A 26638-nucleotide genomic window follows, 5' to 3' on the forward strand; every position below is an offset into this window, starting at 1 on the left:
ACACCGCTGCACAGCAGCTCTATTAAGAATGCAATTAAGCCAGATAGGGCACTGCAAAAAAAAATCACACGAGTGCTCCAGGACTGGAAAGCAGAAGTTCTAAGGATGGGCTGAGACTGTTGGGGTTGCCTTAGAGAGGTTTATAAAATCACGAGGGGCAAAGAGAAAGTAGACGTCCTGGAACATTTTCCCCCAAGGTAATGGGAGTTCAAAATGAGAATGCATAGGTTTTGGAGGGGGGTGGAGATTTAAAAAGCGGATCAAAAAAGGCAAGTTTCCTGACAGAGGATAAATATATGCAAAAAGCTGCCAGAAAAAGTGATAGAGGTAGATATAATTTACCATATTTTTGAGACATTGGAGAGGTACCTGGGTAGGAAAGGTTTAGAAGGATATGTGCAAATGCATGTAAACAAAGTTATCTTAGATAAGCGCCTTGGTCGGCATGGGTAGGTTAAGCTAAAGAGTTTGTTTCTATGCTGTAAAGCTCTGATTATGACCAAGAGTCACTGGGACACTGTGAAGCCCAGCTCATGCTGTGCACAGTTTCAGTCCCGGAGCTTCTTCATTTGAATGGCCCCATCAACAAATTAAGTTATTTAACCATGTAAGATTAGAAAGCTAATACAATTAGCTGGCCCACAATCTGTGGAGCAGCAGCAAATCTGATGGGACAGAACAAGACCCTGCAGAAGAGCAAGGCAGCAAGCATGGAGAGCCTAGGCAGGCAGCCAAACTGGACAGAAGCAGAACTCTCAGGGCTGTGACAGTGCAAGCAGACCAGATGGGCTATTTCATAAATTGAATGAGGTCCCTAAACGGCACCTTATCAAATGAAAGAGGCAGAGTTACTGCTTGTGAAAAATCAAATCTAATTTTGTGTGTGCATTAGCTAGTATGCTCAATTTACATTATTCCTTTCAAAAATGCCCAAATGTCACCATCACAATAATTATAAATATTAGAAAATAGAAATATAGCCAGGTCCCCTTTATACAGATTGCAAATGATTCAGTATACAACTGGTAATTGCATTCCTTCAAGAAAGGAGCAGAACAGCCTGTGTGCAAGATATACTTTGGCCTGTTTACTTTTTTTAAACTTTTGCCAGTTGTATAAAAAAAAAGTGTTAAGAAATCTAAATTTAGGCATTGAGGGTTATTCACACTCTTTCCAGGGAGAAGGCAACAAATTATGGTCTTGCACAGATTCAGTAATGTAATCTGATGGAAATTAGGTTACCATAACAAGTGGAGTACAATGAATCATTCATTATCTTTCTATCACTATTAAGCATATACTGTTACAAAACAAAGTACTGCTATTAAGCATGTAGAAGATATACTTCCATTATAAAAACAAATGATAAGAGAAAAATTATGCTGAAGGTATTCAACAGGTCAGTGTCTCCGTGAAGTCTTTGACTTAGTTTCTGTTTCCACAGAAGCTGCCTGTTCTGCTGAGTGTTTCCAGCATCACGATTTTATTACAAATTTCCAGCATCTACTATTAAAATTTTCAAATACTTTTATAGATCTGGAGTGAAAGTAGAGTTTGAATGAAAATATAATTAACCACAACCAAGCCCAGGTAAGAGAGCACATTTTTAACATTACAGTTGCTAAGAGGCAAGTCAACACATCCTAGCTATTGTAGCCCTAAATACATCATCTATCACACTGTCTTGAATGGTTTTTACTTTCCACTCAACCATTCAAAACACTTTCATCCACTGATCAGACTTCGTGAAAAGTTGTTCCAGACTTTTACTTGTGCCTTCCACCATTTACCAAATATATCTTTGCTTGAATATTATCTTTTTTTTTTGTGACAAATGCTTCTTCAGATTTATATCATCAATGCCCATTTGTGTCTTATATTACAATAAAGTCACATATAAACCACTATAACAAGAGACCACCAGCTTTTGCCTTCAATTCTCTTCACTTCTAATTTGAAACAGTCTTGTGATTCAGCACATAAATACAGATCATAAGAGTAATACAATCAGTTCTAGTGTAATATTTTCTGACTAATACTTAACTTGCGTCTCAATAAGACATTCTGTTTGTTATGCTAATGACAGCTCCATGTCATTTGACATTTTAAGAGATGAATTAATCATGAAACCCCTTCCACTTCATTATTTGCTCCTTCCCTGCCATCAATATTGTACTTGTAACATGTATTTTCCTTCATCATTGAATAATACTTGAGCATATTCAATATACCCAATCAGATCATACTCAACTCCTTTGGTACCTATTTCTACTTGTCTTCCCCCAACCCCCCAATCCTTCTATCATCGGTTAATCACTTACAGATTTATATTGAGCTTGAAACATAAATAGTATTCCAAATTGTTAGCCCTGATCCCAGAAATATTCCAACATACTAACTCCACCTCCTGCTACCCTGGCATTATCTAATTTCTTTCAGTCAAAACTAGTGCGTTTTGATTCAAAAGTAACATTTATTAGCATCATTAAAAATCCAAGCACAATATAAAATATGCTAAATTGTTTGAAAACTCATACTTTTCCATGCAGGTACAATGCACAAACTTTCTTTTCACCCTTTCACCATCTGCATTCCCAATTTCCAACTCCCTCCCACCCACAACAACATCTGTTACTCTCAGCTCAATTGCACAGATGAGATAAAGAGCAAATGATAATGTCACAGTGAACAACACGTCTTAGCCCTACCTCATAAGCAACTAACACTGGCATCTGTTTGCCTGCGTACAATTCATAAAACACTGCTTTGAAAAAAATCCCGTAACTCAATTTAGAATGCATGCAGGAAGATAAGACTTCATCATGTCAGGCTAGCACAATTTCATTTTGACACTTTAAATAAAATAACAATATTTTAATCAAAAAAGTTCACCATATAAATATACGTTACAAGTTTCACAGTATTACTTACGAGGTGCTCCTTCTGCCATTTCAATGGCTGTGATGCCTAATGACCATAAGTCACTCTGTATGAAAATGAGACATTAGCTGTCAACTTTTACTTCTAAATTTATGACAAAATAATATCATACATTTGACGTACATGTTAAAATTAATGTCCAATGTACAATATAACTCGAGGTATATGTTATTTCCATGAATACACAAACTGAAAGGCTGCTTCCAATATAGGTGCTACTACAAAAAAATATTAAACTTCTTGTGACTGTCAAAATGTACAGAACCTTAAGTTACCCTACTAACTGGAAAAAGTGTGCAAGTCATTGACCACCAACAACATAAAAAAATCCCCATAATCCTAACCAAAAATCGCTGAAGTTAATGAAGTACAGAAAGAGAAAGAAGGAAGAGGCTAGCCATGGGAAGAATAGAATGTCACAAATGATTTTGCTTGAATCATTCAGTCATCGGCAAAAGGTTCATATCTGAAGACACCATCAATTTAGAAGCAATAGCAAATTGTGAGTACAAATGAAGAAAGATGGTTGTGGTCCAAGTAAATTGATGGGAGACATTTTGCTGCAGATAAATGTGAAAATATATTTTAAATTTCATTATTTTTTCCCTTTTTTAATAAAAAAGAGGTTAGGCTATGGTTGAACACATACATGTTTTTAAATGGAAGATACTGTTAAAGAAATGATACCAGAAAAATCCAATAGAATTACTCTAAGCAAAAAGTATATAGTTATTAAAGGATTGTTCCTCTAAGCAATCAAAGCAATGGTTGAAAGGACTCTGACAGAGATGTATTAGATTTGGTTTGCCCCAGTTTAAAAATGCATGAGTAACAGGTTGAAGCAGTAGGATGGACAGGGATGGATGTGATGGATGCTGTGGGGCTGCTTACATCTTCTGCTGGGTAGCAGAGGAAAGTCACAGCAATCAGGATTCTAGCTCTGAGTCTAACACAGTGACTCAGAAGGAAAGAGAGGAGAAGAGGCAAGCAATTTTAAGGGGAGTAATTATTTAGGGGAACAGACAGGAGGTTTTGTGGGCAAGAACAAGTCTCAGGGATGGTATGATGCCTCCCAGCTGCCAAGCTCAGGGGCATCTCCAATTAAGTCCATAGTATTCTTACAAGGGAGGGTGAGAAGCCAGAGGTCATGATCCACATCAGTGTCAACGACAGAGGCAGGAAGGGTGAAGGGGTCCTACAGAGTGAGTTCAGCAAGTTAGGTGCCAAGTTAAAGTGCAGGACCTCCGGGGGGGTGATCTCAGGATTGCTACCCGTGCCGCGTGCCAGTGAGGCTTGAAATAGGAAGAATATACAGTTTAACATGTGGTTAAGGATATAGTGCAGGAGGGAGAGCTTCATATTTTTGGACCGCTGGCCCAGTTAAGGTTGGACCTGTATAGATTGGACACTTTGTACCTGAACTGAGGCGGGGATTGGGGGGGCAATATCCTTGCTACTGCTGATCGGGGGGGGGGGGGGTGGATTAAAGGGATTAAACTAGATACAGGGGGCTAGGAGTCAGAGTACCAGTGCAGCTAGCGGCACGGTGGTGGAACAACACAAAGACAAGAACTGAAAGGTTAAGCATGGTGGGGTTAATGTTCTAAATTGCCTCTATTGTTGCATCTGATATTGCAGCTATTAGTGAGATTTGGTTGCAAGAAAGGCAGGGCTGGCACCTCAGTGTCCTGGGGAATTATTAAAGGGGGAGGGATGGCATTACTACTCAAGGAAAAATGTCACGGCAATGCTCAGACAGGGCAAAATATCTATTGAAGATATATGGATGTTGAGGAACAAGAGATGATCAATATTATGGCATATTATAGACCACCTAATATTCATTGGGATTTAGGGGAGCAAATTTGTAGAGAGGTAGCAGACAGTTGCAAGAAAAATGAAGCTGTATTAATAGGCTATTTTAACTTTCCATATATTGAACGGGACTGTAAAAGGACTGGATGGGAAAGAGTGTCAAACGTGTTCAAAATTTTTTCCTTAATATATAGAGGTTCCAGCTAGAGAGAGTGCAATATTGCATCTCCTGTTAGGGAGTGAGACAGGACAGGTGACAGAAGTGTGCAGGGGAGCACTTTGGATCTCGTGATCATAATTCCATTAGCTTCAAGATAATTATGGAGATAGGTAGGTCTGGTCCGCAGGTTGAGATTTTAGATTGGAGAAAGGCCAATTTTGATGTCATCAAAAAGGACCTGGCAAGTGTGGATTTGGACAGGTTGTTCTCTGGCAAGAGCATCTTTCACTTCAAAAGTGAAATGTTGAGAAAACTGAATTTGTATGTTCCAATTAAACTTAAAGGAACTGCTAACAGGTATAGGAAAACTTGCTCTCTGAGGCATTATGAGACCCTGGTTAAGAAAAAAAGTGTAAGTGCGTAGCATATATAGGCAGGAAGGAACAAATGAGGTACTTGAGTACAAGAAATGCAAGAGAACACTTAAAAGGAGATCAAGAGAGCTAAAAGAAGACATGAGTTTGCTCTGGCAAAACAAGTGATTGCGAAACCCAGGAGCTTCTACAGATATATTGAGCAAAAGGATAGCAAAGGAGAAAATTTGTCCACTTGAAGATCTGTGCATTCATCTATGCATAGAGCCAAAAGAGAAAAGGATGATCTTAAAAGGACATTTTTGCATCTGTACTTACTCAGGAGACAGAGGCAAAGCAGTACGAGTTCATGGACCGAATACAGAAGAGGATTATCTTCTGTGTTATCTTGAGGCAAATTAGGGTGGATAGATCCCCTGGGTCTACGAGGAGCCCCTCTGACAGGGGTAGTGCAAAAATGGCAAGGACCCTGACAGAGGTACTTAAAACATTCTTAACCACAGGTGAGGTGCCAAGGTCAGGAGGATACCTAATGTCCCATTGCTCAAGAAAGCTCTTGAGAATAAGTCGGGAAATTACAGACCAGAAGACCTGATGTCAGTAATGGGTAAATTATTGGAAGGTATTCTATTGGACAGAATCTACAAGTAATTGAACAGGCAAGGCCTGATTTGGGATAGTCAACATGACAGAACACGGTAGGTTTGTCTAGCCAATTTTAGAGTTTTTCCAAATAAGTTTACCAGGGAGGTTAATGAAGGAAAGGCAGTGGATGTTGTCTACATGGACTTTAGCAATGCCTTTAACAAAGTCCCACATGGCAGTCTCTGGTCATGAAGGTTCAGTCGCTTTGCATTCAGGATGAGGTAAAAAAATCGATTCAATATTAGGCTACGTCCACACTACACCGGATAAATCCATAACCGAAGCGTTTTCTCTTCGTTTTTACCCTCCATCCACAATAAAATGGCATTTTTGTCCCCAGAATCTGGAGCTTTTCAGAAACGCTCTCCAAAGTGGGTATTTTGAAAATGCTAGATTGGCCGGATCAGTGTGGATGGGGTAACCGGAGAAATCTGAAAATGCTGTGAGATGGCAGCACGCTACTTCATTGTTTTCTTGAACGCAACCTAACAATTTCAGAACAGACGGCAATGAAACTGATGCCAGAAAAGTTAGAAATGTACTCACCAAATACTTTGACCCATAACTTACTGAATAAATAATTATACTCACTTTGCCCTGTTTTCTGTCCTTGCTCGTATGAAGGTGGTTTACCTATTTATGCAAGTACTTCTCTGACAATAGATGCGTAACAGCCTAATGTAACATTGTATGGAAATACAAGATAACACGGATGCAGACATGTTTTATACATTTAACAAGGTGCTTTATTAATGCAACAGAATTAGTCAGTTTTTCAATGTTCGTCGTCAGCCAGTTCATACTGTCCGTGAACTCCCTGTCGGTTGCCTCCATACACTCCAGTATTTGTTTTTTTTTAACTTTTAAGTTCTCCTGCGCTAAAGCCAACCGCTGTCCATCATTTAAGTTTTACTAGTCTGTAACTACACAAATGCGCACTTTTACAGCAAGATTCGACACCAAACGTGTCACTTGTTTTCAGTAGATGTGTCCTGCACATGCGCAGGAGAAGGAGATTTGCCGAAATCTCCGTTTCAATGTGGATAGAGATTGTTTTAAAAACACATAGTGTGGATGCCTATCATTTTTATGTGAAACCGGCGTTTTCAAAATTATCCAGTCTAGTATGGACATAGCCTTAGTTTTGTGGGAGAAGCCATAGCGGTAATTGATGGCTGCCTCTCTGACTGGAGGGCCATGACTACTGGCGCGCTGCAGAGATCTGTGATGGTCCGTCACTGTTTGTTATCTATATTGATGATCTGGATGATAAACTGGATCAGCAAATTTGTGGATGACACCAATATTTTGGGTATAGTGGACAACGAGGAAAGCTATCAAATCCTGCAAAGGGATCTGGACCAGCTGGAAAAATAGACTGAAATAATGGCAAATTCAATTCAATGCAGCTAAGTTTGAGGTTTAGTTTGGGAAGACAAACCAGGAGAGGACTTGCACAGCGAAAAGTAGGGCACTGAGTATAGTGGAAGGAGGAAGTGGGAATATGGATCCATAATTCGTTTAAAGTGTTGTCACAGGTAGACAGGATTGTTAAAAATAGTTTTTCCACACATTGGCCTTTATATGTCAGTACCGAGTACAGGCGTTGGGATGTTTAGTTGAAGCTGTACAAGACATTGGTGAGGTTAAATCTGGAGTACTGCATGCAATTCTGGTCACCTACCTACAAGAAAGACATCAATAAGATTGACAGAGAACACAGAAAATTGACAAGGATTTCTCCAGGACTTGAGAACCTGAGTTATAGAAAAACGTTGAATAGGTTAAGACTTTTAACGGGGAAATACAAGCAGACTTTTTCCACTGAGGTTGTGTAAGACTAGAAAAGGGGTCATAGGTTAAAAGTGAAAGGAGAAATATTTGAAGGGAACCCAAGAGGGAGCTTTTTCACAAATAAAGGGGAAGAAACTCCCATTGGAATTGGTGAATGTGGGCTTGAATACAACATTTAAGAGAAGCATGGGTAAGTACAAGGATGGGGGGGTGATATGAAGAGCTACAGTCTAGGGCTGGGCCAATGGGACTAGGCAGACTAACAGTTTGGCATGGACTAAATGGGCCAAAGGGTCTATTTCTGTACTCTATGACTCTGAGTGGAATTCTATCATAACCTGTGTTCTGCCTGTTTTGCAAAAAACTATTGTCTGTGTTTGGCAAATTGACATATGAAATTATCACAAGAATAATTAGGATATTAAATGATATTTTATAACAGATTTATTTGAAAATGGAACATGCTGCTGCAGTTACTATTTTGCAAGTTTTAAAAATCTCTGCAAATACTACTGAAAAAAGTGAAACAGACATGCAGTTAATAACTTTAAATGAAGCATTTATATAAGCACATGTATGGGTAGACTGATGATCATAATCTAGAACAAATCACACATCTTTATTTGAAGATTAGACAGATCTGATTTGGAGAATTTATTGTGCCAAAAATTGATTGAAAATAATGGTTAGTTCAGCAGTAGCCCATGTTAATAAAAGGAGTCAAATCATCAGTTAAAATAGGAAGGAACAGACTTCTGTAGGAAGTATACCTCAGTACATTGCATCAATTAAAACCCCAGTGTGATGCCAATTATTTCATTCGCCCCTCCCCCCAAGTTTCTTCTCTCTTAACCATTGTTCCGCTGTGGACCCATACAGATTTTGATTCTGCCAAACCGTATTTTAAACCATTATTAACATACTTCAACACCCAATTATGACAGCTACAATAAAATTATGCACAAATATTATTTAAGAAACGCACAGACTCACAATTCAATAAAAGTTCGTAAACCCCTAAGCAATCATGCTCCATCATTTGAATTTGGTATTGAGTTCTGGTGATAGTACAAGGATGAAAAAGTCAAGTTCCCAAAAAAAAACACATTAGTTTGGATTTGAAATCAAAGCAGAAAAGCATAAATAGAAAAAAAGCTTTTCAAAGCAATCACCGCCAATTGATTAAAGAGTTAACCAATTGAAAGCACAAGCCAAATGATGTCGGGAGAATTTCAAATGGGTCAGGACATGGGCAGCAGAGCTTTGGATGTTTATTTTCCAGTGTAAATCTAGGTACATTAAAACATTAAATCCAATTTATTCATCTGGATAGTTTTCAGAGAGCAGGGGTAAAAATAGATTATCTGGCCCCTATCACATTTGTTTCCCCATGGAGATGAATGCATGCAAACAGGATTAAATGAAAGATACAAGGGACTTCTGATCCTGGAATATGAAGGAATTCAGCCGGTGAAGAGCATCTGTGGGGTTTGGGGAGGGGTATGGGACAAAATTATCAACATTTCAGGGCCAAAACTCTGCATGGGATTAAATCAGAAGTGAATTGCCCTTCGTCCTGATGTTGTGTAAAAATTAACTGGAAATGATTACTAAGGCCAATATGTAATATGACCAATTCTCAAACTTCTGAAGCATATCCAATATCCACTGACCAATGGTAACAAATGGATATGAATGGTGTTAGGGTATTATGGGGGGTGGGGGGATTTGCAACTAGCTTTATTCTAATTTCATTTCCTCATTGCTTACTTTGGGCAAAAAGACAAAGCAAACCCATTTTTAATATCATTTTTGGTATTCAGTTGATGATCCACCATGACACAAAAGATATTCTCCATCACCTGTTACCTGCAAATAAAAGGGACATAGGCTGCACAAAATGTTATCTTGTTTTAGTCTTTTTCTAAATATTTGTTTAATGAAATGGAAGAATATGAATTTTAACCGAGTCCAAGCAAAACAACAGAAGTTAACCAAATGATGAAATCCAACATCTTACTCTGTAATCATATGTTGCATCTGGATTCTCATCACAAGCAATGACTTCTGGTGCCATCCAGTAGGGTGTTCCAATGAAAGTATTTCTTCTGCCGACAGTTCTGTCCAATTGTGCACTAACACCAAAATCAACTGTAAAGAAAAATTCAGGGAAAGTGATCACTATGTGGGGAGAATACAATGAGCGTTAACAACCAGGACATTTATTGGACAATCTGGAGCAAGAACAACTGTTTCAGTCCACATCATCTGTGCTGACCAGTCTATCAACTTAAACTACACAACTGCATGCACATGATCTGTACCCCTCAATTTCCTACCTATTCATGTGCTTATATTAAGGCCTCTCAAACACTGTGATTCAAGTACAAAAAAAGCAGTGAGAAATTCTACTTCACAATATGAAATCAATGGGTTCAATTATCAATCAATGGTTTTCTTACCCTGACTATAATAATATTAACAAAACCATAGCAAATTTCACAAAGAATGTCACTATCATTCCCTCAAAACTAATTAATAAGCTCCAGGACCTAGGCCTCAGTACCTCCTTGTGCAGTTGGATCCTCTATTTTCTCACTTGCAGCAACATCCTCTCACTCAAAAGTCAGCAAAACCAAAGAACTGATTATTGGAGGAAGAGGAAACCAGAGAGGTCCGTGAGCCAGTCCTCATCAGAGGTGGAGAGTGTCAGCAACTTTAAATTCCTTGGTGTTATCATTTCAGTGGATCTGTCCTGGGTACCACACATGTGCCATTACAGAGAAGGGATGGCAGTGCCTCTACCTTTTTTAAAAAAAAGATTTAGCATGTCATCTTAAACTTTGACGAACTTTAGAGACGCGAAGAAGAGTATACTGATTGGTTGCATCATGGCCTGGTATAGAAACACCAATGTCCTTGAATGGAAACACACACAAAAAGTAGCGGATACAGCCCAGTCTATCATGGGTAAAGCCATCCCCAACACTGAGCACATGTACATGGAGCACTGTCACAGGAAAGCAGCATCCATCATCAAGGACCACCACCATCCAGACCATGCTCTCTTCTCAATGCCGCTATGGGAGAGGGGGTGCACTTTTTATTTTTTTTTATTATTTGTACAATTTGTTGTCGTTTGCAGACTGGTTGTTTGTACATCTGTGTTTCTTTGTAATTACTATGAATGCCCAAAAGAAAATGAATTTCAGGGTAGTTTATGGTGACAATACATACTTCGATAATAAATTAATTTTGACTTTAAAATGTTTAGTTCCACTTCAGTTTTGAAGTAACCCAAGAAATCATGGATAATTAGAAGAATCCCTCAGAAACTATTGCAATTTAAAAACATGCAGTTTAATTCCCTTCAACTGAGCAATTACAAATTGTGACAAATAACGAGAACCAACAACAGTTAACATTTTTGTAAATACATCTTTAAAGCTAATTTGAGGAAAAACTCAGCACATAAACTGTATGGAAGCATCCAGATCATCAAATTTAACTCTCATTTTCATTTACAAAGCATGGAGAACACTTGTCACAATAAATAAGTTGAACATGAGTGTAAATTTCACAGCCAATGAAATATTTCTTTTGTGGATATGATTCCAGATTAATCCTGCTTTGAAAAAACATTGCAACAAGACTAACTGATTAAAAACAAGCTTCATAATATCAAATACAAATGTAATTTATATGACAATTTAAAGTAGAAACCTGTTACTTTTTCTAAATTCTTTAAATACATAAAATATATCATGTAATTAATAAATGATTGATTTTATCTTATGTACTGTTGATCACTTTGTTTGTTATGGGTGTTCACTTTCCAGGGTTATTGCTTATTGCTAAGCACAGCTGCATGACCTTTCTAAAGAATCAATGCTGTTGGTGATAAAATTAAACTTTTAACAAAAATTCTTTGCTCAGCTTTTAATCTAAACAAACAGACCCCAGTTCTTAATGGAAGTAGTAAGTAGCAATTAGTTTGAAGTTGAAGGCATGGCTTTACAAAGTAAAGTGAGCAGGAGCCTTGTCTCTATCAGACAAATGCAAAACAATGGAGTGATATCACTCAGCACATTAAACATGGTTACAAGTTGCGATATTTATGTACTCAAGGGGTCAGCCCTCACAACATTAATTATTGATATTTGGGATCTCTGTCGCCAGAAGTTTTTAAGACATCTATCTGTGTGAGTTACTTTCTCCCAGCAAAAATATATGGAAAACATCACATGCAAATGTCATCATTTAGTAGATAATAACCGAACACCAGAAAGATCAAGGTTTGGTGTGGGAGAGGGGGCGGGGAAAATTGTTAGGAATGACATGGGGAATGACGGAAAGCTGGGAGTTACAGAAAGAAGACGGGAATTCATTCTGCCACCTTCGGTTTCTGTGACAGACAACTTGTTCCATTGCAACTCCTTGGAATGTTCTTCTAGTTCGTAAGAATTGTTCCAGTGTTTGGAAATCCTTTGTAGATTGTAAATCTTTTGTAGTTCAGAAATCTTTAATAAATTAAAAATCCTCTGTGAACATTAAATGTGTGTTGAGAGTTATTTGTCCAAATTTAAATGTTTATCATTCAAATAAAATAACTGTTTTGTTATGGATATTCACTGATGAGGGCTGGGGGTCTTTTTGCCAAACATTCTTACAGGTGCTGACACTTTTGGAGAAGAAAGATGTTTTTGAGAATGTTAAACTTCCAATGTTCTTTGTTCAGCTTTTTGTCCTGTGCTTATCAACTGGCTGGAGTGTCCAGAGAGATCTTTAACCAATCATTTCAGCAGTCTAAGATACCTAACTGCTTCAAGCAGGTTTCAATTATACAAGTACCTAAGAAGAATGTGGTATCCTGCCTCAACAACTATCATCCAGTAGCACATACAATCACAGCAATGAAATGTTTTGAGAGTTTGGTGATGAAACATTAACTCCTGCCTTGCACTGACTTGGATACACTCCAGTTTGCCTAATAGAGCAACAAGTCCATAGCAGATGCCACCTCATTGTCTCTTCACTCAACCCTGGAACATCTGGATTGCAAAAATACATACATCAGGATGCTCTTTATTGGCATTCAACATTCAATACCATCATCCACTCAAGCCTAATCAATAAGCTCCAAGACCTTGGCCTCAATAGCTCCTTGTGAAATCTTCAATTTCCTCACCTGCAGATCCCAGTCAGTTTGGATTGACAACATCTCCACGATCTCCAATTGCACAGGCGCAACACAAGGCTGTGTGCTTAGCCCCCTGCTCTGGTCGATTTACACTTACGACTGTGTGGCTAAACATAGCTTCAATCTCATATTACAGTATGTTGATGACACTACTGTTGTAAGCCCAATAAGGTTGTGATGAATTAGCATACAGTAGCGAGATTAAAAATCTGGCTGAGTGGTGCCATTGCAACAAACTCTTACTCAATGTCAGCAAGACCAAGAAGCTTCAGAAGAAGCAAACCAGAGGTCTAATGAGCCAGTATTCAGAGGACTGGAGGCAGAGGGAGTAAGCAACTTAAATTCTTCGGTGATATTATTTCGGAGGACTTGTCCTGGGCCCAGCACACAAGTGCAATTATGAAGAAAGTATAGCAGCACCTCTACTTCCTTAGGAGTTTGCGAAGAATCAGCATGACATCTAAAACTTTGATGAACTTCTGTAGATCTGTAGTGGAGAGTATATTGACTAGCTGCATTGCAGCCTGGTATGGATATACTAACACCCTTGAACAGAAAATTCAACAAAAAGAAGTGGATACGGGTAAAGCACTCCCAACCATTGAGCACATCTACATGAATTTTTGTCACAGGAAAGCAGCATGCCTCATCAGAGAACCCCAATGCCCAGGACATGCTCCTTCTCACTGCTGCCATCAGGAAGTTATAGGAGTGTCAGGACTCACACCACTAGGTTCAGGAATAGTTAGTTATTAGCACTCAATTATCAGGCTCTTGAACCAAAGGGAATAACTTACTCAACCTCACTTGCTCCATCACTGAAATGTTCCCACAACCTACGGGCTCACCTTCAAGGACTATTCATCTTGGTCTTGATACTTATTGCCTATTTATTTTTATTTCTTTCTTTTTGTATTTGCAGTTTATTGCCTTTGGTTGAAAGTCCAAGTTGGTGCAGTCTTTCATTGATTCTGTTATGGTTATTCTTCTATTATGATTTATTGAGTATGCTCACAAGAAAATGGATCTCATGGTTGTATATGTACTTTGATAATAAATTTACTTTGAATATTTAAAAGAGAGCCAGTCTTCAGTTCTTACTGTAAATATCAACTAATAATCAGACTGAAGTTAAAAGGACAGCTTTGCAAACAAACAGCACTGTCCATGGAGCAGATTGTCCGCCTACAGCACGAGTATGTTTACTCAAGAGAGACAATGTAAGACACTAGGGTTATACTAATTGGTCTATATCAAACTAGAGAATGCCGTCTACGTTATCAAGTTCAAAGAACTTTGCAGAGCAGATTGAAACCATCACTTAGCACTTCAAAAAGATATTACTAATGGTTGAAAAATTTGCTTACTCAAAGCATTAACTTTGGGTATCTGGAATACCCATCCACAGAGCTTTTAGACCATCTATGTGAAAAGTTACGTGGAAAAAAAATCACATGGAAAAAAAAAAATCAGCCAAGTTGCAAAAACACAGTATAAATGCAAGACAGCAGTCAAGCCAGTTAGGAATGGTCAAGGAACATAAAGAAGAATGACAGAAAGATGAGGCAACTAAAATCCATTCCTCTGCCTTCGATTTCTATGAGAGACAACTCATTTGTCTGCAACTCACTGGTATGTCTTAACAGCTTACAGGAATTTTACCTGTGTTTTGCATTTTAGAAATCATTTGTAATTTGAATTTTTTTTTACCAGATAGTAAACACAGTACATAAGCTTGGTTTTGAAGAGTCAATGGACACTGAAAGTCTTCTTCTGAAATTAGGGCTTTGGAGACAGGGAACCCAAGTACTCATAATTAGCAGTGAAAGTGATGATCAGAGTTCCCAATGGCAATTTTGCTTCACCACTAAAAGTGAAATTTCCTGAAAGGGCATTGAATAACTTCAATTCACAGATATTCTTAGACATGGAGAACTATTGCTACCTTCATCAAATTTTAAAAAGCATGAGAACAAACAATTCTAATTGTTTGTAGTTTGAAGAAATTATTGCTATACCCTCTTCATTACCATCCAGCAAAATTAAGACAGACACACAAGACCAATCTAGCAGTTACACATTATTTATTACACACAAATCTCAGATATATCTAATGCTTAAAACTTTTGCATAGTACGGTAGTAATTTCATGTATTGCACTGTACTGCTGCCACAAAAAAAAAACACAAATTGCATGCCATGTGAGTGATGACAAACCTAGTTTTGATATGGGTCCCTATTATGCACTGAGAGTGGAAAGGGGACAAAGAGAAGGGAATCATGGTTGGGAAAAGGGGAAGGAACAGGAGAGGGAATAGGAAGCACCAGCGAAACATTTTGTAATGATCAATAAACCAACTGTTTGGAATGAAATTACCTTGCCTGATGACTTAGGGCTGGGTGTGTCTACACCCATACCCCACCCCTGCCATTTAGAAACACAGAAAACATAGAAACAGAAAACCTACAGCACAATACAGGCCCTTCAGCCTACAAAGTTGTGCCGAACATGTCCCTACCTTAGAAATTGCTAGGCCTACCCAAAGCCCTCTATTTTTCTAAGCCCCATGTACCTATTCAGAAGTCCCTTAAAAGACCCTATCGTATCCACCTCCATTGCCGGCAGCCCAATCGATGCACTCACCATTCTGAGTATAAAACCTACCCCTGACATCTCCTCTGTACCTACTCCCCAGCACCATAAACCTGTGTCCTCTTGTGGGAACCATTTCCGCCCTAGGAAAAAGCATCTGACTAGCCACAGGATCAATGCCTCTCATCATTTTATGCACCTCTATCACATCACCTCTCATCCTCCTTTGCTCCAAGGAGAAATGGCCCAGTTTACTCAACCTATTCTCATAAGGCATGCTCCCCAATCCAGGCAACATCCTTGTAAATCTCCTCTGCATCCTTCCACATCCTTCCTGAGGCGACCAGAACTGAGCACAGTGCTTTGAGTGGGGTCTGACCAGGGTCCTATATAGCTGTATTGTCTCATACCCCTCCTATGGTGCTCTACCCTTGCCATTCCCAATATCCTTTGCTCCGTCCAGATTTACAAGCTCGCTTTCCACTCCACGTTAACGCACATGCCTAAGAATTTTGCACAATACTGTAATTATAGAATTTAAATTTGGGCCAACCTAATTAAAAACTCAAGCACATTATGGCAAACACTGAAGTTGCCATCTGCTTGCCTTGAATTTTACATTTAACCAGCTCCTGGCAAGTATGTACATAAAGGTTTTTTTTCTTAGTGGAAGTCAATTTAATTGTTTTCTCTGTCAGATATGGAACCACCATTTAAAATGCAGTCTCTGGCTTTCCAATATTAATTACATACCCAGCTTCACTTCAGCATTTTCTGTCAGCAATACATTTTGGCCTTTGATATCACGATGAATTACGTGATGGACATGAAGATGTGACAACCCCTAAAAACAAATTAAACAAATGTAAGTATGATATGTATTTTTGCTAAATGAGATCAATGCAAAAGAGGAAAAAAATCTAACAGCTACGTTTGCTTACAGATTCATTTTCTATTTCATAATCCTTGCATATTAACATTTTTAACAACCTGAATCAATTACAGAATTAAGCCAAAATAACAATAAACTAACAAAAAAAACTTTAAAAATAGGCACTAGATAGAATTAGAACTTAGCAACTTCTATCTAAATGACAGAGTGTAAAATCTGAAAATTGCAGTTAGGGCAATTGTCATGCAATTTATAGCATAAAAATCTGGGACTCAGTTAGGGAAGGATATATTCCACATTAATCTGAGGTACTGAACATTTCTTTTCAGCTGAACCTGTCTTCTTGTTTTGCTTACAAAAGTAGCAGCAATGATACAATTCTGAACAGATCACAGCAGCCAAGAAAGGAAACAAATCAGATCTTGTGTGATGTCTGGAATACTTCTGCATTTTAAACACATTTCAAGGTCTGAAGGGCAGCAAAAATGGCAGCTACCCAGACTGCTAATGCTTATTCCAAAAAAAACTCTTATGAACAAAAGAGTTTGGAAAGTAATTTTGTCAGGTTACTTTAATTCAAAAGAAACCAAACAAAATTAAATGGTCTACATAATACGAACACTATTTTTAAAATGAAGCACTTTATTTTAACCATTTATCAATAAAACTAAGGGCTGTAAGATTAGGTTGTTAATCTGTTACTAATACTTCAAATTCAACTCCCATAAATGTTTGAATGGAGGCCAGACCAAAGTGCAGAAACAGAATCTCTAAAGGACCTGTTGATACTAAATCCACATTTATGCAGTCGTAATGGATTTTTCCTTGCTTGGATAAGTTATGCTCTTCTACTTTGATCATAAACACCTGTGAAGCAACCAGCTTTTGGATTTTGTTCAAAAATCTATGCTCACCCGAAGGATCTCTCTACAGATGTATGCAATCCAGTCTTCCTTCAGGGAATTTCCTTTAGTGTTTTTCACTAAGTCGGTAATGGATCCTGCACCACAAAACTCCATTACAAGCTATTGGAGGGAAAAAGTTTTAGAAAAATTACAGCAACTGACTTCAATTGTGTCAATTAAGATCTTATTTCAATCTCATAGCTCCATCATAACAATTGTTAACCACACAACTCAAACCATTAAAAAGTACTATATTCCACTTTATTTTAAATAAGAATGACTTTATACAAACTCTCCACAAAAAAAACTTTACTTGATAACAGGTAATGAAATTCACAGGTAAAATTCAGATCTAAAAATTTCATATACATCAATATTATTTTGACGAAAAGTAATTATAAAAAGATCAACTTAAAGTTAAGAGAAACATGTCTGTTGACTTTTGAAGAGAATATTATGTATATGCCATTAGGAATGGATCTATTTTGAAACCACAGCATATGGTGTAGCATATGGGGAAAGGCTTCAAATGAATAGAGCTCACATGGCAATTGATAATGAATTAGTCTACACTACTTTCTTCCTCAGATGTTTCATGATTATAGCTCTCAATTCATGTACTATATAATTTAACTAAATGCAGAGATAGACACACCTGTAATCATTTTTATAACTAAATGCCAGTTTGATTTATTGGTGGCAATCTTGTCTTAACTGAGAAGACATTTGCCAAGGTTGACTGTGGGACTTGCTCACATAATCTAACATACAAACAAAGGAGCTAGAGTAAGCCACTCAACCCATCGCGGCTGCTATAATTGTAACCTCAATGCCACATTTCTGTTTATCTAAGGCGCTCTGCTTCTTGTGAAACAAGAATCTATTTATCTCCATGAGGAAACATTCACTCTCCAGGATGATGTTCTACCAGCTATCCAGCAAAGAACTGGGTTCACTGTTGTCACGGTCACCATACAATCATGCTAGGGACCCCTCTGTTAAAATATGTACAGTCAGCCCTCCTTATCCACAGGGGATTGGTTCCAGGACCCAAAATTCACGGATAACAAAATTCGCAGATGCTCTAGTCCCTTATTTAACATTTATCAGTACGGTGGTCTTTAGGACCCAGCAGAACCCCAGACTTTATTTAACATGTCTCCATGCAGCGGACATTAGGACCTGGTGACGCAGCTCTGAATCCCCCTGTTTCCATCCAAGGGGTCAGTGTGGACATGGTAGAGGATTACAAATACCTGGGGATACGAATTGACAATAAACTGGACTGGTCAAAGAACACTGAGGCTGTCTACAAGAAGGGTCAGAGCCATCTCTATTTCCTGAGGAGACTGAGGTCCTTTAACATCTGCTGGACGATGCTGAGGATGTTCTACGAGTCTGTGGTGGCCAGTACTATCATGTTTGCTGTTGTGTGCTGGGGCAGTAGGCTGAGGGTAGCAGACACCAACAGAATCAACAAACTCATTCGTAAGGCCAGTGATGTTTTGGGGGTGGAACTGGACTCTCTGACGGTGGTGTCTGAAAAGAGGATGCTGTCCAAGTTGCATGCCATCTTGGACAATGACTCCCATCCACTCCATAATGTACTGGTTAGGCACAGGAGTACATTCAGCCAGAGACTCATTCCACCGAGATGCAACACTGAGCCTCATAGTAAGTCATTCCTGCCTGTGGCCATCAAACTTTACAACTCCTCCCTCGGAGTGTCAGACACCCTGAGCCAATAGGCTGGTCCTGGACTTATTTCCACTTGGCATAATTCACTTACAATTATTTAATTATTTATGGTGTTATGTTGCTATATTTCTACACTATTCTTGGTTGGTGCGACTGTAACGAAACCCAATTTCCCTCGGGATCAATAAAAGTATGTCTGTCTGTTTCTGCTCATGAAAATAATCACGAACACGATTGAAAATAAGGTGGAAGTAATAAAGCAATCAGAAAGAGGTGAAACACCATCGGTCACTGGAAAAGCGTTCGGCTACAGTTCGTCAACGAATGGAACAATTTTAATGGAGAATGTGAAAGGCCCTGACCCGATGAAAGCTACAATTATTACTAAGCAACGCAGTGGTTTAATTATTGAAATATGTATGTTTCTTAAGTGTTTTATATGCATAGAAAGGTAAAATATGTACTATATACTAAGAAAAACATTTGACTAACTGACGCTAAATAATACCGGATGTACCTGTTCCGACTTCAAATCTGACTTAAAGACAGACTCAGGAATGGAACTCATTCATAACCGGGGGACTGCCTGTACTTTTAAGTCATTTCTAGATTACTTATAATACCTAATTCAACATAAATACTATGTTAATAGTTGTTATACTGTATTGTTTAAGGAATAATGACAAGAAAAAATAGTCTGTACATTCTCAAGCAATGAGTGCTGGAGAGAGAACTTCTGGGTTTTCCTGATCCACAGTTGGTTGAATCTGCACATGCGGAATCCACGGATGAGGAGGGTCGACTGTATATATAAAAAAATCTTCTAACACTTAAAAATATTAAGTGTTATCAAAATGCATGGTTATTTCTTCACCCAAACCCACATAGAAAATTAACTTGCTCCACTATTGCTTATGCAGATTTGAATGAAGATATATATTTAAATGAAATGCCTTTGCCTGGAACGACATCACAATGCTGTAAATAAATTTCCTCAATAAAATCCTAAGAACATTATTTATAGCCACTTATTTGGGAAAACTCTGAAAGAACAAAAACAAATTGAGAAAATAGCTAGGATTTCCTTTGCTTATTTGAGACAATGCCACTTAATTGGGGCAGAAGACCATCAGCCACGAGCATTTGTGTGGCTGTTAGATACTAATCTGTGCCTCAAGTGAACAACTGCACATGCAATTGGTATGTTATCCATTTGGGCCGATGATGCCAATTCAGAAAGCAGTGATCTTTGATCATTAATGACAAAAAGATTTGTCACAAGCAGAAAAAGTGATCCTACTGGACCAAATTAAAAGTCATCTGCTTAACACCACACATCATCAGCTGGCGGAGATCTACAATTACATGCTTCATACATCAGCAAGATAAACCGTGAGAAGAATGAGCATTATGCGAGGGACAACAGGGAACATCCCAAAAATGAAAGGAGTGAAGTTAAGTATCCAGATGTTGAAGAGGCCCTCGGTCATCTCCATTGTAACTATACGAGGTGTACATGTGAGTGGGCCAATGTTAAAAAAGTTAGAGGAGCAAGCTGAAAAGCCAGGGCACAGATTTTAAAGCACAGATGGTTAGTTGTCTCAATGGAAATATAGGTTCCACATTAAATTCAAGAAAACACATGGCGAGAAAGGTAGTGCAGAGGCAAGCAAGTCTAGAAAACTCCGCAACTTGCTTCAACAACTTTGCGCAGATGTTATCCATGATGCCGATGAAACAGCCCAAGCCAGATTGTTCTCTTTGCTACAAACATGCAACACTATCAGGTTTAAAGGAAACAATGTTTCATATAACTGTGTTGTGTTGTTCAAATATGTCATGAACAAAAATGTCCATTCGCTTGAATGAATGACTGGATCAACATTGGCCAGAATTTATATCAGAATTAGGTTTACTATCACTGACTTTCATGTCAAGAAATTTGTTGTTCTGCAGCACAGTGCCAAGACAAAAGTTACTATAACTTACAAAATAAATAATGCAAAATGAGCAACAAAGTGGCATTCTTGACGTGCAGAAATTTGATGGTGGAGGGGAAGAAGCTGTTCCTAAATTGTTGAGTAGGGGTCTTCAGGATCCTACACTCCCTCTCTGATGGCAGTAACAAGAAGAGAGCACATTCTTCCACCTTCCCCTTCCTGATGTTCCTTGATCTTGCCGATTCTGAATGTGAGATTGTTGTAGCAAGATATTAACTGGTAGATGCAGACATCTATAAAAATTGTTCATCTTACTGGTGACAGGATATCTTGAACTTAGTATTTCAGATATATTTGTGCAGTGAGAAATAAATATTTCCTAATCCACGTAATAGAGCGGAACTTAATTTTGTGTCAGTAAAGTAGAGGCACGGTTTCTAGGCACAAGGTCAGCACAACACTTTATAGCACAGGTGACCCGGGCTCAATTCCCCCTTGATGGGTTTCCTCCCAGTGCTTCGGTTTCCTCCCACAGTCCAAAGATATACCAGCTGGTAGGTTAATCAGTCATTATAAACTGTCTCATGATCAGGCCAGGATTAAATCAGGGATTGCTGGGCAGCATGGCTTCAAAGGCCAGAAGACCCTACTCCACTCTGTATCTCAAAAAATAAATAAGCTTTGTAAATTAAAGTATTACCTTCTAAACACTACCATTATCTTACTAAGCTTCTATTATCCCTCTATGAAAGATAAACAAAACATAGAACAGTACAGCACAAAACAAGCCCTTTGGCCTGAGATGTTGTGCCAACCTTTTAACCTACTCCCAAGGTCAATTTATTACTATCCTCCCACATAGACCATTTTTCTTTCATCCACATGCCCATCTAAGGGTCTTTTAAATGTCCCTAGTGTACCAGCCTCTACCATCACCCCGGCAGTGTCTTCTGCACAGCCACCACACTAATTAAAATCCTACCCCCCACATCTCCCCTATACTTTCCCTCCAATCACCTCTTCTCATATTAACCATTTCTATCCTGGGGAAAAGGAGCTGCCAGTTCACCCTAGTTGTGACTCTTATCTAATACACCACCAAGTTACCTGCCATCCTCCTTCGCTCCAGAAAGAAATGCTCTATTTTGCTCAACCTTTCCTCATAAGGCATGCTCTCTAATCCAGGTATCACACTAGTAAATCACCTCTGCACCCTTTCTAATGCTTTCACGTCCTTCCAATAATGAGGCAACCAGGATTGAACAAACCAGTCTTAGAGCTGCACATTACCTTGTGGCTCATTAACACAGTCCCAAAACTAACAGACCATAACCGATCAACTCGCATGCCAACTTTGAGAGATTCCAAGATCCCTCTGTTCCACCACACTTCAAAAAATCCTGCCATTACCCCTGTATTCTGCCTTTAAGTTCCATCTACCAAGTGTATTACTTCACATCTTTCCAGATTGAACTCCATCTATCACTTCTCAGCCCAGTTCTGCACACTATCATGTCCCATTGTGTCCTACAACAATATTCTACTCAAACCACAGCAGCACCAACATTCCTGTCATCTGCAAAATTATTAACCCACTCTTCCACTTTCCCATCCAAAACAAAAATCATGAAGAGCAGGGGTCCAAAACAGATTCCTTTAGAACACCACCGGTCACTGACCTCAAGGCAGAATATGCTCTATCTAGTACCTTCCTGTCTTATGTGGGCAAGCCAATTCAGAATTCACGTGGCCAAGCTTCCCTGGATCCATGCCTCCCGACTTTCTGAATGAGCCTACGATGGGGCACAGTAATGTTTCCTCAAAGAATTCAATCAGGCTTATAAGGCACAACCTGCCCCTCGCAAAGCCATGCTGATGATCCCTAATCAGACTATGCTTCTCCAAATACTCAAAGAATCGGTCTCTAAGAACTTCTGATTGCTACCACAGATGCAAGACTCTCTGGTCTATAATTCCCAGGTTTATCCCAATTACCTTCCTTAAATGAAGGAATATTTGCCAACCTCCAATCTTCTGAAACTACTTCTGTGGCTGGTGAGGAAGCAAAGATCCTTGCCAAAGGCAAAGCAATCTCTTCCCTTGCTTCCTGTAATTATTTGGGGTACATCCTTTCTGGTTGCAGGGACTCACTTATGAAAAGTTCCAGCACATTCTTTTTCATTATATCAAGATGTTCTAGCATATTAGCCTGGTCCGCACTGAGCTCACATTGGTCCAAGTCCCTTTCACAGGTGAATACTGAAGGACATGCCGACTTACTCTGACTCCAGGCATATGTTTCCTTTTTATCCCTGATTAATCCTACCTTCAATCATAAGTGTGTAAAGCCCCTTTGGGTTTTCCTTAATCATACTCACCTAAGCTTTCTTGTGCCCCTTCTAGCTATCCTAAGTCCCTTCTTAAGCTTCTTCCTGGCTGCCTTCTAAATCTCAAGAGTCCGGTCTGTCCCTTACTTCCTAAACCTTAAGTATCTTATCTTTATTCCCCTCAACTGGAGGTGAAGGCAACCAGAAAAAAAAACATGGTCTCTTTGGGGGGCCTTTGCTATTGCTTGCATGGTGGGTGGTGCAGTTGAAGGGAGGGGGGCAAATCAGTGCTTTTGCTGAAGCAAATGGGGAGGGGGAAGTGGGGGAGGGTTGATGCTTTTGCTGCTGTTGTGTAAGGGATGGGAAGGAGAAGCTTTGGGGCTCTAACATCTGTCATTCATTCTTTGGGGTTTTTTCTATTTCAGGGATGTCTGGAAAGAGTAAGAATTTCAGGATGTACACTGTATATATTCTCTGATATTAAATTGAACCACTGAACCTTAATCTTCTGAGCAAATTGAATACACAGCAAATATCAGTATGTTAAAAACTATTATTACTTTATTTACAAAATAATACAAATAATACCATTTTCTACAAATTTCTGTAGAAAATTCAATAACCAGCCAGCTACTGCATACTTCAAAGCAATTCATTCTGTATTAAAATGCACAGTCCTTGCACACAATGTAAAATATATTTTTCTTACCCAGAGTTGATCATCATGTCCTGGAGGACTCTTCTTTATAAAAGCACCATAGTAGGTTGCAATATTTCTGTGGTGAGAATATTTTTTCAACATATTGATTTCCAGTTTGATTTCTTCCTCTTCATCCTACAAGAGAAAAGGCACATTTATATAAAACTATGAAAAATTAAATACTTTGACAGCATCTTAAAATTAGCTTAATTACATTGTGAAGTATTTCAATTTACCAGAAAGCAGTAAATTGCCAAGCTACCCTTGGATTTTGACTGTGCTGGTACTTCTTTGCTTCACATTTTGGAGCAAAAACATCAGCGCAAATCCCTTGTATCACAAGTCCATTTGGAACTTCAATATTTCCACTCAAACACTAAAGTTGCTTATTAAAGTAAGCCTATATTACACATGATCTCTATACTCAAAATAATCTTGATTATGCTTTTGTAAACTGTAGTGATATAGCAATGTCAATTGTTATAACTCTTCAAAAACATTCTGCCATAATATTGCCAAATGTTATAATTATTTACAAACTTATACTTTACTTTATTGTCACCAAACAATTGATATTAGAGCATACAATCATCACAGTGATATTTGGTTCTGCACTTTGTGGAAAAAAACAGTGGAAAACTAGAAGAACAGGTCAGAATATTTTGCTGGATTGCAAAACTAAAAGACAGTATAGTGGATTCCAGTTAATTGCAACACATTGGAACCAGTACATTTTGGCCCAATTAAGCGGTTGCCGCAATTAGCCAGTTTCATGGTTATTAAAAAGTCTAACGAAGTCAGAGTTGCATTTAATTGAGTAAAAAATTATGTATTTAAATGTAATACAGAACAAACTAGAAACTCTACCAATACTATTACGACATTATATAACTGTTTGTTTGGCACGTGGCCAAGTGGATAAGGCGTCGGTCTAGTGATCTGAAGGTCGCTAGTTCAAGCCTCCAATGAGGCCGCATGTTGTGTCCTTGAGCAAGGCACTTAACCACACATTGCTCTGTGACGACACTGGTGCCAACCTGTATGGGTCCTGATACCCTTCCCTTGGACGTCAGTGGCGTGGAGAGGGGAGACTTGCAGCATGGGCAATTGCAGGTCTTCCATGCAACCCTACCCAGGCCTCAGTCATCATCGAAAATCAATGGACAGCCGAAGAGAGATATAACTGTTTTAGTTCCTAATAGTTATCGATGGGGAATTGTGCCACCATGTTCTTTTGGTTGACTGTAAATGAACTAAATCAGCAGAAATCTAGTGCAGATAATGAACTGCCGTCATACAATCTTTGATCTTCAATGGCAGATGCAATCTCCATGGCTCTTCACAAGACTTTAGACCATCTAGACAACACAAACAACTACGTCAGGATGCTGTTCATTGACTATAGCTCAGCATTTAATACCATCATTCCCACAATCCTGATTGAGAAGTTGCATAACCTGGGTCTCCGTACCTCCCTCTGTAATTGGATCCTCGACTTCCTAACCGGAATACCACAATCCATGCAGATTGGTGATAACATATCCTCCTCACTGATGATCAACACCAGTGACCTCAGGGGTGTGTGCTTAGCCCACCGCTCTACTCTCTATATACACGACTGTGTGGATAGGCACTGCTCAAATACCATCTACAAACTTGCTGACGATAGAACCATTGTTGGTAGAATCTCAGGTGGTGACGAGAGGGCGTACAGGAGTGAGATATGCCAACTAGTGGAATGGTGCCACAGCAACAACCTGGCACTCAATGTCAGTAAGACAAAAGAGCTGATTGTGGACTTCAGGAAGGGTGAGATGAAGGAACACATACCAATCCTCATAGAGGGATCAGAAGTGGAGAGAGTGAGCAGCTTCAACTTCTTGGGTGTCAAGACCTCTGAGGATCTAACCTGGTCCCAACATATTGATTTAGTCATAAAGAAGGCAAGACAGTGGTTATACTTTATTAGGAATTAGAAGCAATTTGGCATGTCAACAAATACACTCAAAAACTTCTATGGTTGTACCGCAGAGAGCATTCTGACAGGCTGCATCACTCTCTGGTATGGAGGGGCTACTGCACAGGACTGAAAGAAGCTGCAGAAGGATGTAAATCCAGTCAGCTCCATCTTGGGCACTAGCCTACAAAGTACCCAGGACACCTTTAAGGAAGTAGTGTCTCAGAAAGGCAGTGTCCATTATTAAGGTCCTCCAAAGCGAAGGGCATGCCCTTTTCTCACTGGTGGCCATCAGGTAGGAAGTACAGAAGCCTGAAGGCACACACTCAACAATTCAGGAACAGCTTCTTCCCCTCTGCCATCTGATTCCTAAATGGACTTTGAAGCTTTGGACACTACCACACTTTTTTTTAAATATACAGTATTTCTGTTTTTGCACTTTTTTATTAATCCATTCAATATACGTAATTGATTTACTTGTTTATTTATTATATTTTATTATTCTTTTTCTCTCTCTGCTAGATTATGTATTGCATTGAACTGCTGCTGCTAAGTTAACAAATTTCACGTCACATGCCATTGATAATAAACCTGATTCTGATTCCAAATCTTCATTTTCATTGTATCCTGCACAGTAATTGTTGACAGCTTCAAATTCTTTGTAGTTTCTAATTTACTAACTTGAAGTAGTGAAATTG

At 38.8% G+C, this 26638-nt stretch overlaps 1 protein-coding gene across 2 annotated transcripts in view; it reads right to left on the reverse strand.

Moving 5' to 3' along the window:
- The window catches only part of LOC132391359 (mitogen-activated protein kinase kinase kinase kinase 4), a 268779-nt gene that overhangs the window by 68839 nt on the left and 173302 nt on the right, over nucleotides 1–26638 (reverse strand). For both annotated transcript variants that reach the window (XM_059964431.1, XM_059964432.1), the window contains exons 4-8: nucleotides 23993–24118; nucleotides 17328–17438; nucleotides 16275–16365; nucleotides 9749–9879; nucleotides 2932–2986 (exon numbers count right to left, since the gene is read on the reverse strand). In XM_059964431.1, coding sequence (XP_059820414.1) covers nucleotides 2932–2986; nucleotides 9749–9879; nucleotides 16275–16365; nucleotides 17328–17438; nucleotides 23993–24118 — 514 coding nt within the window. The remainder of the gene's footprint in view (nucleotides 1–2931; nucleotides 2987–9748; nucleotides 9880–16274; nucleotides 16366–17327; nucleotides 17439–23992; nucleotides 24119–26638) is intronic.

This window comes from Hypanus sabinus, chromosome 3, assembly GCF_030144855.1.
Source record: "Hypanus sabinus isolate sHypSab1 chromosome 3, sHypSab1.hap1, whole genome shotgun sequence".
Taxonomy (NCBI): domain Eukaryota; kingdom Metazoa; phylum Chordata; class Chondrichthyes; order Myliobatiformes; family Dasyatidae; genus Hypanus; species Hypanus sabinus.